The 13,968-nt window shown below is 42.0% G+C and overlaps 1 protein-coding gene across 1 annotated transcript; it reads left to right on the plus strand.

The window, feature by feature from the left end:
• The first annotated feature begins 745 nt into the window (after positions 1-745).
• On the plus strand, positions 746-4,466 carry RGS2 (regulator of G-protein signaling 2). The gene is made up of 5 exons (XM_010832096.1): positions 746-889; positions 1,913-2,014; positions 2,117-2,178; positions 2,748-2,914; positions 3,198-4,466. Exons 1-5 carry the CDS (start codon positions 780-782, stop codon positions 3,390-3,392), a joined length of 636 nt encoding a protein of 211 aa, XP_010830398.1. The 5' UTR covers positions 746-779; the 3' UTR covers positions 3,393-4,466.
• The last annotated feature ends 9,502 nt before the right edge of the window (positions 4,467-13,968 follow it).

Consider the following 13,968-nt stretch of genomic DNA (forward strand, 5'->3'; position numbering starts at 1 on the left):
GTAATCAAAACCGCACGCCCAGTTAAAGCACTTTCTCCTCTTCCTTCCCTGACCAATGTGCATTCCCCCACAATGTGCAAGGCTCCAAGATGCTCGGGCACGCTGCAGAGCAGATCACACCACTGCCCCCCGGGACTGTCACTGTTCCTCCAATTCTGTTTCCTTCCCCAAATTAAAAGGCGTCTCAAAGAACAGGTGACGGTCAGTTCCCAGATCAAGAAAGGAGGCGCAGAGCGAGGACTTGAGCTCCAAAAACACATCCCCTTTTAAACCTAATTCAAAATAAGGTTACTGTATTCAGCTTCCCAATAAACAACCTTTACCTGCTGGGAATCACGGCTCCCTTTGGGGTCAGGAGCTCTGGAGCGCGGGGGAGGGAACGAGACAGGGAAAAGGCGGGGAGCGAGCGCCCCCGCGGTGCCTGCAGCCAACCTGGCTCCCTGCCCGCCACGGCCCTGCGACCCCATGGCCGGCCGCCACGACTGGGCAAAGGTCGCCTGCGACCGTTCAAAAGGGAATTTTCTCTGACCCCCACACCAGCGGGCGTCCGGCCCGACTGCGCACGACGCCCGGGCAGCGGACGTCAGCGGGACCCGGGTTTCCAGACCCTTCGGCGGCGCCCGTGACAGCGCGGCCCGTGGCCGCCGTCGGCCAATCGGCGCCCGCCGGGGGCGGGACCGGCGCCGTGAGACCCCGCCTCCGCCCCGCCGCCTATTATATAAATACGGGTGCCGGCAGCCCGGCCCCCCCAGAACAGCGTTCCCAGCGGGAGGGAGATAATGCAAAGTGCTCTGTTCCTGGCTGTCCAGCACGAGTGCGGACCCATGGACAAAGGCGCTGGCACCGGCCCCAAGAACGAGGAGAAGCGAGAGAAGATGAAGCGAACCCTGTGAGTGCGGCTTTCTTCCTCCCTGACTGGCCGCCCCTACGGACCCAGTTGTCCCGGGCGGCTGCAAATGCGGTACACTCGCGCTGGGCTTTGGCATGGGAACTGGGTAGCCTGCCTGCATCTCTGCAGGAAAAAAAGAAAAATGTGTGTGTGTGTGTGTGTGTAAAAGGTTAATTTGTTAAGTTACGTTTAAACCTGTGTGGTGTAGGTATTTATTGAAGGACTCGGGTAGAGTTTAGAAACTGCAGAAAATTCTTGATGCAGGGGCGGAGATAGATGCGGGTTGGCTTTTTGTCTCCCTGCATCGAAAATGACTTCGGAGAATCCTGCGGCCACGCGCCCCCGGCCTTTACAGTGAGAGGCACTGTAAATTCTGATCTGCTTACACGACTGCTGGGATGGAGATATTTTTGCTGATTCTAAATATACTTTTAATTTTTTTTAATTGAACAGCAAGTCTCACCCACTCAAGAGTGTGGAACAAATAATTGTTCTGCATCACCTTCTTAAAATGAGTGCTGGAGTTGGGAGAGGGGGCGGTCAATCTCGCGCACACACACCTCATTGTGCACAGCTTCTCGGGTGGTCCCGAGCCTCCTGCTCTGAGACTAGAAGGGAGACGAGCATGGGCTGGCTCAGGGCAGGTCCACTGTGGGCTTCCTCAAGTGTGAAATGTCTCAGAATTGTAATTAACCGTTGCAGAAAAACTGGCTGCCTTTTGTGGGCCAGAAATAGCATCTACCTTTGAACTATGCAAACTAAATTCATTAAAATACCCTATAATTGTAGGTCGTCCTATCCGTATAAAACTAATAATTATGTTCAGATGAGTGGATGAAACTGGTGTGTTGAGTACTTAGGTGCTGGATTAAAGGAGTAAGACTGACTGGAGAAGTTGTTTTGTCTTATTTGGCTTGTCTGTAGCTACTGGGGGCGACTTTATTTGGTAAAAATGCCTTCAGCTGCAATGGCAGTTTCAAGTGTTGCCGCTAAGTGAGTATCTTTTTTTTTTTTCTTTTGTAGATTAAAAGATTGGAAGAGCCGTTTGAGCTACTTCTTGCAAAATTCCTCCTCTCCTGGGAAGCCCAAAACTGGCAAGAAAAGCAAACAGCAAACCTTCATCAAGTAAGTTGAAAATCTTGTACTTGCCAATATGCGCAGCTCACTGCTGAGCTGAAGAGGGAACCTCTGGCTATCAGGAGCTGATGTGCAGACCTTCTTTTGCAGGCCTTCTCCTGAGGAAGCCCAGCTGTGGTCAGAAGCATTTGATGAGCTGCTAGCCAGTAAATGTAAGTTAACCTCTTGAATTTGATCCATTTCAAGTATCAGGAGAGGATGGTATGGTTGTGTTCACACAGCAAGAGCAGCTTGCCCAAGGAGAGTTTGACTTTACAATCCCTGTACCATGGGGCCTATTTTTCTCCTTTATTTCCCAGTGATTAACCAGGGAAATGCATGGCTTTTTCACAATACGTGGGGAGTGGGGGGAAATAGCCCCAGATTGTAATGGCAGTTGCTGTCTGTTAAGGTTAAGTCAGCTTTTCCATTGCAAACAATGTTTTCAAGAGGCTTCATTCCCAAAGAACTTAGGGCTCCCCTATCAGTTGTGTTAACAGCAAAGCTAAGTGTTTATATTTTTGTAGTAGTGTGCCAACTTACACATTTTGCTGACTGGCGTCTTAGTCTTTAAAGAGCTAAATTTTGACGATTACAGGTTTGAGTAAACTCAAGAAAATTGCTTCCATCTGGCAAATAATAAAATATGGGGCCAGGAGAGTGGGAGTTCTAGGAAAACACATAAGGGATTATTTGGACACTCAGTGCAATTTCTGCATGCTTTCTTCCTTCCCTCCCCCAGATGGTCTTGCTGCATTCAGGGCTTTTTTAAAATCTGAATTCTGTGAAGAAAATATTGAATTCTGGCTGGCCTGTGAAGACTTCAAAAAAACCAAGTCACCCCAAAAGCTGTCCTCAAAAGCAAAGAAAATATATACTGACTTCATAGAAAAAGAAGCTCCAAAAGAGGTAATGGGGGGAAAAAGTTCTTTGTTTCAGCATATTTTAAACATCCTCAGCACCAAAGGGAAAAGAATTTGAAGAGACCTCAAATTAAAGGGGGGTGGGTGAGTAGGCTGTTTTTCCCCTACTTCTGGCTCTTAGTGAGGTTAATTACATTTCTTCACTGACTTAGCTGGCGACACTGGCCACACATTATAGTTTGGGTGTTTTTTTGTTTGTTTGTTTTCAAATACTACATATATTTCAATTTCTAACTCTTAATATGGAATAAAACTTTGTTTTATTTCAGATCAACATAGACTTTCAAACCAAAACTCTGATTGCCCAAAACATACAGGAGGCTACCAGTGGCTGCTTCACAACTGCCCAGAAAAGGGTGTACAGCTTGATGGAGAACAACTCTTATCCGCGTTTCTTGGAGTCAGAATTCTACCAGGACTTGTGTAAAAAGCCGCAGATCACCACAGAACCCCATGCCACATGAGATGAAAGCGGGAGCCCAGAAATGGAGGACTTTTCATTTTTTTCCTAAGGGGAAAGGCTGTCACCTGCCGAAAAGACTGACCTTGAATTCAGCCTGGGTGTTCAGGAAACATCACTCAGAACTATTGATTCAGAGCTGGGTAGTGAATCAGGAAGCCGGTCGCCACGTAGGAGAAGCTGGTACTGGGGCAGCTTCTGTAACTGATGGAGCAGAGAGAGAGAGTGTGGTTTAAATGTGGTGTGTCTCATGCTGGAGAAGCAGGAGCTTGAGACTGAAAGATAACAATGTAACACTATTGGTCCAGAAGCATTTACAATCAATAGGTCTGGGATTATGTGGCCTCAGCTAGCTGGCTGTACATCTTTCCCTAAATCAGTCCTTGTTACCACATAGTGGTTTAGATGTAGCTTCTTTAGTTCTAGGTAATATATGTTTACTATGTGCAAGGGTACTGAAGTTCCTATGTCTACAGATCATCAGTACTGTTGTCTCACGTAACTCTAAAACTGAAATGATTGTGTTTGAACTGTCAATTGGTGTTTGTACTAGAATGAGTGCTTTTGTGTAGAAAATGACAATGTCCATTATGAGTGCCAAAACTGTCCTGATGGCAGCTAAACTTTGAAGTGGTCTTTGAATACTTTTAATAAATTTATTTTGATAAATAATGTTATTGAATATTTGGTCCAGATGTGTGTTGGGGTGTTTTTTCATAATTCGGCAGAAACAAGTATCTCCTCTAGGAGAGAAGAGATACCAGTTGATGGGCCTGTTCTGTCACAATTGACTGTCCTTAGAATTGAGAAATCACAGCTGCTGGGAAGATGCTGCTCCCATCTCTACTGCTTTGGTAGGTCACAGGAGGTCACACCATCACCCTGGGATCAAACTTCTTATAGTCTTGTAAAAATCAAGCTTGTTGAAAATATAAGAACATTGCTTTAAATCCCTTCATGAGTATAGAACAGCTAAATATGAGAAGTAAACTCATGTAACAGAGACAAAACACCAAAATTTTTCACATAACTAAGCACTCAAATAATGCCAAATAAAGACGAAAGTTGTTGTCAGTTACTCAGTGTTGTCTGACTCTTTGCGACCCCATGGACTGCAGCACGCCAGGCTTCCCTGTGCTTCACCATCTCCCAGAGCTTGCTCAGACTCATGTCCATCAAGTCGGTGATGCCATCCAACCTAAGACGAAAGTAGGCCTGCCTTTTTATTTCCCTTGCTTCCAAGTTCTCCCCACAGGGTCTATACAAGAGCTTCCAGGATCCATACGTGAAACTGTTCACTTCCATGATGAATCAGTACAAAGTCAGAATTTCCCTGATTCACCTGCCTTCATTTGGCCAGTAAAGACTCTGGCTATGTTATTGCAGCTAATAATGAAGGCGGGAAATGCGCTTTTGTGGCTAGGACTTCATTTAGAAGTATGCTCGCTCTTTCCATGGTTGAGAGGCCGTGAGTCTTATTTTTTCAAAATAAGACTATTTAGAGAGGAGTACTGTTCTCTGGCAGGCTGCCTTTTCAACCTTGATGATGGTCTTCATTTTGAAAAGGAGGGCAAACCCTCATCTTGGAAAAACTGAGTCCATGTACTGATTTCTCACACCTCTGTGACCTTAGGAGTCTCCATCTGTACTAGCTCCTCAGGTCACACCTTCCTGTCTGTCCCACTGGTTCCTGTGAGGAGGTAAGAGGCTTTAGAAAGTTTTTTAGCATTTTAGAAATGCTTTTAAAAAATACATTTATTCTGATTTCCCAGAAGAAAAACTGACCTCCCATAGTTTATTGTTTTTATTTTGCTTGCACTGATCTTCACCTTCATCAGCCTTACCAGAAGCAATAGGCACTATATCCATAAGAGACAAACTGGTCCACTCCTGTGTCACCAGCAACCAGATGCATAACAGGTGCTCCGTAAATAGTGATAGAATAAAAATTCTGAGGCTCACTGAAAGAGAGATGTCTTTGGAGAATAAATAAGTCAGGTCTGCACAAGCCCTAATTTGGAAATGTCTTGGCCAGCGGAGAAACCCAGGAGTCATACCATGTATCCAGTTTGTCACCAAGTGCTGTTTTACTCCAAGTCTCTCTCCAGCCTGCTTTCTGTTGCCAACCGGATTTCAGAAACCACCATCCGCTCAGGCAACTGCTCTAGCCTCAAATCATCTGCCCTCACTTTTTCCCTCCTCCAGTGTGTTCCTTGCTATGAACGCTAGGGATCCTCTCAACACAGAAATCTGATCTTATCTCCTGCTGTTTATAAACCCTTGACAGTTTTCTCAAACAATCAGGACAAAGGCATCCCTAAAATGGTCTAACACCTGCGTGGGCTTGACCCCGTCTTCCACTCCATCCTGTCTCCACCACAAGTCCCCCAGCTCTCTCTGCAAGCCTCACCAACCTACTTCCACTCCCCCATGGCTGCCAGGCCCACTGCTCCCACAGGGCCTCTGCCCATCATAGGCCTGCTGCGTGGAATGCAATTTTAGCTCTTCCTCATCATTTACAGATCAGTGCAATTGTCACCTCCTCAGGGAAGCCTTCCCTGACCTCCTTACCTGGGTCAGATCCCCTCTCGCGTTTCCCTAGTGGCTCAGATGGTAAAGAATCTGCCTGCAGTGCGGGAAACCTGGATTCGATCCCTGGGTTGGGAAGACCCCCTGGAGGAGGACATGGTAACCCACTCCAGTATTCTTGCCTGGAGAAGCCTGGTGGCTATAGTCCATGGGGTCGACGTGACTGAGCGACTAAGCACATCATTTACAGATCAGTGCAGTTGTCATGTTCTCAGGGAAACCTTCCCTGACCTCCTTATCTGGGTCAGATCCCCTTTTAGACTTTCTCACCAACTTCTCTAATTTAGCACGCTTAATAGAATTCTCATTTATTTGTACAATAATAATTCTCTTTTCCCCCTGGATTGCGGATGTCACAATTCAAGGTCTCCATGTCTTTTTCTGCTCACTGCTGAATCCCAACACCTAGCACCTTGCCAGGCACACAATGCCAGGTGTGTATATCATTGTCAAATGAATGAATGAATAAATGAGTGAATATTAACAACTCTTAAATTTTGGTGGAACAGAAAGTATCAGCCAATGCACAAGGAACTAAGGATGGGTTTTAAAAGCCTCATTTCTGCAAACATCTGAAAATATATTTTCTTGGCAAAAAATAAATACCCCTTGCTAAGCATGTTGTCTATAACTTTTGACCTTTAGTAGAAGAAGCCAGATTATAGTAGCAAAAAGAAAGAGTTCTGACTTTTTCAGAGCTGCTAAAAGTACAGACTTTATTCGGTTGGTATTTTCCAATGTGATTTAGTGTAGAACAAGCTGAAATAAATTTAAGATTAGAAACCGCATACTTCCACAAATAAATATTACTTATTGTTCTCATTTCTCAGTGTTCGCACACTTAGGATCCACAGTCCACTTATTATGATAACATTTTGTTTTCCATATACTTTAAGTTCAGGAGCATTTCAAGACGTAATTTCATATAGTCCCACCAAAAAAAAAAAATTGCGTATCATCTGTCATGTGAGCACAGAGAGGCAAGACATGTTTTGAGGTGATTTAAAGTGATCACCCAAAATTTCATAGGAAATAGGTATTTAGTAGAGGACTTGTTTGTCTGACCACAATATTTGATCATTTCTTGCAGTGATTCTCACCGTGTGAAGCTGCAGAGTGAGGAGGCAGTGTTTTTGTCAATGGCAAAAAGATGAGGTTTATCTAAATTTCGGCATTGTACCTAGCTGGAATTGCTTGAGGCAACAATAACCACCCCCAAAATCTTCTATGGCCTGCTTTGAAAATCTAAAACTATATCCCAGACTCTTTGAGTAACTACTATTCAGGCCCATCATTTTTAACAACTGCATAGTGTTCTATAGCATGCATTTGTTATAATTAATTAAATTCTCCTCTGTTGAACACTGTAGTTTTTCTATTATGTATGTTCTGTAAACAGTATGAAAGGTTAATTTCCTTAAATTATGTGAGTGTAATCACATTATGTACTTGTATGCATATATATGTATGTATGTGTAAATGATGTATGTATATTAAAATTTTTCATCTTAAAAATAAAAAAGAAAGAGGAATCACCAGCGGAAGTATGCAGTATATTCTAGCCTGAGGCAATAGCATTGATCGAAAGCCTGATTACCACTGGGGGCCCATGATTCAGCATCACCAGAGTATCTGGCAGGATAAGGCTGGGATGGGTGTTAGAAGCATGGCCCAGAACCAGGTGATAGACAGCCTTGAATGCTAAAGATTAGGATTTTATTCTGAGATAATGCATACCAATCTCAAGCATACAAAAATAACTTGCGCAGCAAATGAAGGATGAGTTGGAGTCAAGAGGATGAATTAAAAGACTGCAGTTATAGCCCAGGTAAGACATGCCATGTGCCTAGGCCAGAACACTATCACAAAATAATTCAGTGTCACTTGACAGCAAATTTTATCAATACATCTATGCAGAGCTCTGATCTCAACCATACAGGGGATCATAAGACACGCTACCTGTCCTCCAAGAGGTACCAATTAAGTATCTGATGAAATAATGTACAAAAACTGAAACATGACATGGGCTATGATTGCTGATTAATTAGCAAAAGAGAAGTGCAAAAACCTTTAGCAGGAATGAACCAAGAAACAAAGTGAAACGGCATTTTTAAGAGATTTTTTTAAATGGATCTATTAGCAAGGTTGAAGGGGAGAATGTCAGGGTGGAGAAACAGTTTAAATACAGGGAAAGGAAGAAAGCAGGATTTCATTTACCGTTGTGCTGTGATACACAACAGCTAAATGAACACAGATACTGTAGGCAGATACTTTTGATGGGGATACACTTGAAAAATATTTCATTGATTTGCTCTTGGCAAATATTTATGAAAAGTTTCTCTGAGCAAGGAAGATGTGAAAAAGCAGAAGAAATGGTCATCTATTGAGAAGGATAAAAAGAAACAGAAAGGCTGAAGGCCAAAATCACAACTAAAAGCTATGTCTTATTTTTTCTAACAAACCGATTTCTGTATGATCATCAACCAGCCTAGTCATCACACCACCGCCATGGTCCTCGGACTAGAGCTTACAAGGTCAGATCCTGTGTCCTGTTTCTCATTTGTTCTCTCGATCAATATCTGAACACTGACTTTCTCAGAGAAAATACATGAGTTCTCCGGCATCTCCCAAGTCAAAATAAACTCCTCTTTCTAAGGCTCAAACTCCTCCATCCTGTGGCCTTTTGCTGTCCATCCAATTTTTTTTTTTCCCCTCACCACTGACTAGAAACATTGAATGCTGGATTTTCTTACTGTTTCTGAGACATATTACTTTTCTTCTGTTATAAGATCAAAGTGTTCCCCTTGCCTAGAACTGACCTTTCTTCTCAGATTTTATTCATTTTTCAAGGCTGAGATCAAGTTTCACCTTTATGAAATATTGCCAAGGGAGTGTGTTTTGTCTTCAAATAAATGGTCAATAACTGGATCACTGTTCTACTTAACTTTCAATGTGTGTGTGTGGGAGGTCAGGGAGGGGGTCGGTGTGTACATGCTCACAGCCCACCAGGCTCCTCTCTCCATAGAATTTTTCATTTTCCATGAAAATTTTCCAGGCAAGAATACTGCAGTGGGTTGCTATTTCCTTCCCCAGGGGATATTCCCAAGCCAGGAATCAAAACTTTATCCCCCGCGTCTCCTGCATTGGCAGGTGGATTCTTTACCACTAGCGCTACCTGGGAAGCCCTTAATGTTCACAGTAACTAATCAGTGCATATTGATCATCGACTAAGTTATTAGCTCATTGATTGGTTGATTGATTCACAAACTCCTCAGTAAAAATGTATGCAGAGATACAATGGTTTCATTTAAATTTGTTAAACACACATTTTACAAACAATCTTTTTTCAGGAGTCGACATAGTTTTTCATTTTGTCTTTATGTTTTCACCTTGAAAATTTAGAAAAGAAAAACTAATAACTATGCGGATCTTGGATAGGATCCTAACATTCACTTTTCTCAAATCCGAAATTAATCTGATATTTATATAGCTCAAAAAGTGCACTGACCTATATGGAAACTTCCCTTAAGTGAGGCCATATGTTTATTTAGCTGTTGTATATCTTAGACGTGTACAGACGTCACACCAAATCAAAATAATGAAAAGGAGAAATGGCCCAAAAAGGAGAATGGGAAGAAGCTATTTGCTGCTGCTTGCTTTGGGGTAAGAAGGGACCTGATTTTTTTTTTTTTTTAATGCATTTGCAACTTCCAACCTCACAGGCCACTTTTATCCTAAATTACTCTCAGTCTTTCACTTTGGAATACAATCACAGCTTGTCTACTGTGAGTGCATTTTAAGCTACAATATTAAAAGGACTAAGAAAAATATGCAGTTTATGTGATCCACACTGTAGTTTGAGAAAGAACAGATACAAAGCTTTGGTTTGAAAAGCAGGTGGTACTTAGTAGACCTTTGCCCTGTTTACAATACAAAAACAGGAAAGTTTACAGTATTAAATCTCCATTTAGCATAAACCTGTGTATTCTCATGGAGAGTGATTTCTTCCAGAAGTGGCCACTGAGCCTGGTAACCTAAATGTCAGAACTTAAAGTGCTACCTCTTTCTAATTTCTTCTACTTCTGTTTTCAAATTCCAGAACTTCACAAATCCTATAACATTCTACAAAAGTGCTAATTAGATGACTAACATCTTAGGAGCAGCTGAGAACAACAATTTCTTAAGTAATTTTGCTCACATACAGTTATTTCTAGGAAAAAAGTCAATATCCACCTGCTATTGAAACGGTTAATAAAGTGTCCCTGAACATTAAGGCATATCTTAACAGAGAATGTAGAGAGAGCCCAGAAACATCAGTAAACATAAAATCAGTAAAGTAGCACTGTCCAACAAAAAAGATAATGTAATACAACATAACATGCTACATAGATAACTTTAAATCTTACAGCCACAGTAAAATATGTAGAAAGAGGACTTTCTCTGGTGGTGCAGTGGTAAAGAATCTACCTGCCAATGCAGGGAACTTGGGTTAGATCTGTGGTCTAGGAGGATCCCACAAGCCCAGGATCTACTACTGAGCTCAGGCTCTAGGGGCTGAGACCCACAACTACTGAGCCCGTGTGCCACAACTACGGAAGCCGATGTGCCCAAAGCCTGTGCTCTGCAACAAGAGATGCCACCGCCACCACAGTGAGAAGCCCGCGCACTGTAATGAAGAGTAGCCTACACTTACAACTAGAGAAAGCAATATACTCACAACTAGAGAAACACAAAGCAATGAAGATCTAGTGCAATCAAAACCAAACAAATTTTAAATATGTAGAAAGAAATTAGTTTAACACTATAGTTATATAACCCTAAAGATTATCATTTCACAGAATATAACATGTGATTCATATAATAAAGTATGAAAAAGATTTTATATGTATTTTTTCTCATTGTGTGTTCAAATCTGGTGCATGTCTTTCACACCAGCCCCATTTCAAATGCTCAGTAGCCATATGTGGCTAGTGGCTCCCTTATTGCAAAGCATGATAGTCTTTGTCTGTTATGCTGAGTCTGATGTGAGAGATTATAAAACCAGAATAAATTGACACTCTGCCTTTTTTTTCCAATCCCCACGATATATTTCATAGCCAGCAGTTCTCAACATTCTTTGCCATCTTGCTGCTTTTGTCAACAGTCAGGAAACTTGCCTTCCATGTGCTGTCAAGGCAGTCAAGGCAGTCAAGATAGATTGCCTGAGATCAAATCCCACGTCCATCTCTTCCTGGATGTGTGACCAAACAGGGACATGTCATGAAACCTCCTCACCTCACTGCCTCTCAGCTATGAGGCAGCACAGTTTTTCTGGTCTTCTACAGGTTTTTCTGCTCTTTTAATCTTTTTTCAAAATAAATGGATAGATACATGTAAAATGCTTCTATTAATAGAATTGCTAGCAAATGATGTTTATTAGTTACACTATTTATTTGTTAGCTATGAACACAACCTTGTGTAATTGCCTAGACATGATGGAGATCAGTAAATATTGTTGACTGGGAGAGCAGTAGAAAACCCTGACTTGAAAGAGCCATTTTCTCAAGGGAAGTGACTCCTTTGCGAATTAGGATGTTACTTTCACACATTCAACAATACTCAGTCAGGTAGCCTCTAAGCCTCGAGCAAGACATACGGTCTCCACTATCATGGGAATTTCTGTTGCAGTGGATTTCCCCCTATGATCTTTTTACATCTCTCACAGGATGATTTTGTCTGCAAGTAGTCAAAAACCCCTATCCAGCTCGCTTGCAAAATACAGAAATGCAAAGACAGGATTGAGCCCAGCCACTGTGCAATCTGGGCTCCTGCTGCGACTGGCACTATCTCTCTAGCTCTCTTCTATATTTCAGACTTGTCAACAGACTGGCTTCCACCATCGTCACAAAATGTTGCCACTAGTAGAGACAAAAGACTGCTCCTCCAACTACGGGAGGTTTCTTAAGTCTCCTTGGATCAACCTGTGGCAGTCCAAAGAAGTCATGCACGGATTGGCTTATGATTGGGATTTTTAAGGATCGCTGGCAAAGGTGTGGAGTCATCACCAGGATCCAGTGCTATCCAGTCCAGGAGAGGGATCGTGCCTGGGGTTGAGGTAAAACACTGAAGAAAAGTAGGGTTTTGTTAGTAAGGAGGAACTGAACCTGTGTAGGCGATCAACAATGTCTACACACACTGCTAAAAAGGAACTTATACGTGTGTGATTCTTCTAAAGTCGCTGCAGAGGCAGCCTGTGACTCAAAACAGACTTGAGGAGAGGACCACAAAATGGTCCTCAGTAACATGAAATTGAGAACACACATTATTTTCACCCCAACTGCATGGACTGTTGTCTTTATCATTTCAAACACGGCTGAAAAGTTTTAAATGAGCAAATCGATACAAAATGAGGAATAGATTTAGAAATTTGAAGCGCCACTGCTTACAATACTCCCTAATCTATTGTCTGTTCTCTTGGAATCCGAGTTTTCCCTTTCCAACTCACCCTATATATGGCATCAGATTTTTTATAAACATCAATTTTATGATGTATTGTCTTTCATTCAAACAGTCTCATGCCTTTCAAATTTCCAAAGTAACACACAAAGAGCATTGGAATGGAAGTCAACAGAATGAGATTTCCAGTTGCAACGGCATTAACCATTTAGTTTACTATCTAGGTCACCTGTCAACCTCTCAGCAACCCAGCCATTTCATCTTTAAGGGAACTGGTTGAATCACAAAATCTCTTCCAGCTCTAAAATCCTGCTTGGCTTGGATATTCCCTTCAATCTGCCCCTCCCCGTAACAACCTTAATTTCCACCCCCCCCCCAAACAATCTAACACAAAATCACTGCTTTAATCCCTCTGCTCAACTCCTTGTCTCCCTAAACAAAGCCCCACCATTTCACTTGTATTGACCTGTCTGAATTGGCCCCCTACTCCATTTATCCTATCCATACCCCGCTGACACTTCAGGACCTAATTCACATTCCCACCACCACCAATTTATCAGTTTCTGCATCTAATCTCTCATTCAGCAAAAACCTGCCAAGTGCCTATTCTGCGCAAAGCACTGGCTGCACCTCGCTGAATAAGAAAGAGAGGTTTCCTGCCCCTGAACCTACATTCCACTGGGGTCAAGAGACAATGAACAAGTAGACAAACATGTTAAATTCTAGATTATGACAAATGCTTACAAATCAAAATAAGCCAAGGGTGAGATAGGGAGAAGGCTGGGTGATCTGAGAAGACATGTGTTAGCTGTGCCGTGCTGTCAAACACTTTGCGAATTTGTGTGGACCAACGGATTAACTGAACAAAAGCTTGGTCCTGCTTTGCAATAACAAATCCTTTTTGGATGAGATAGACATTAAACCTGTTTTAGCTAAGCCATAGCTTTCTATTAATTCCAAAATAATTTTTACCTATAAAATGAATCTTTTCACCAACGTATTACATTCAGTAATTTTAAAGGTCTAAAAAATAAAAACCCCATTGAGATATTTCTCAATCAATAAAGATACCAGATTTATCTAAAATTTGGCTACTGCTATTTTGATACTCTAGGCTAGTGTTTCTAGATAGCTATGTATCATCTGATTATTTTTTATGGTTTATTTCCTCAGGTAACATCCTGCTTTTTTTCCTAGTGCCCTATCACTCACTTTTATTCCCTGGGATAAAAACCTGCCACTATATATACTTTCTACGAAAGCTAGAAACCTCAACCGTTCACATTACTGATTTACTACACCTCAAAGATTCTCCTCACAGCTCTACTCCTTAAATTTACAGGATGAAGACATCAATAACACTGAAAAATAAGACAGTGGAGAAAGAATTCACATGAAGAAAACCAACAGCAATAGTTATTAACTAATTCCAAGGTAACACCATTTTTCTTAAAAAAAAAAAAATTATATGAAGACAGTTTGCCTTTGGCCAGGTCCTCACCACCTCTCATCTGGATTCTTGACTACAGCTTTCTCCTGAAAGTTCTTCCATCTCC

The sequence above is a fragment of the Bison bison genome, unplaced genomic scaffold (assembly GCF_000754665.1).
Source record: "Bison bison bison isolate TAMUID 2011002044 unplaced genomic scaffold, Bison_UMD1.0 scf7180017864537, whole genome shotgun sequence".
Taxonomy (NCBI): domain Eukaryota; kingdom Metazoa; phylum Chordata; class Mammalia; order Artiodactyla; family Bovidae; genus Bison; species Bison bison.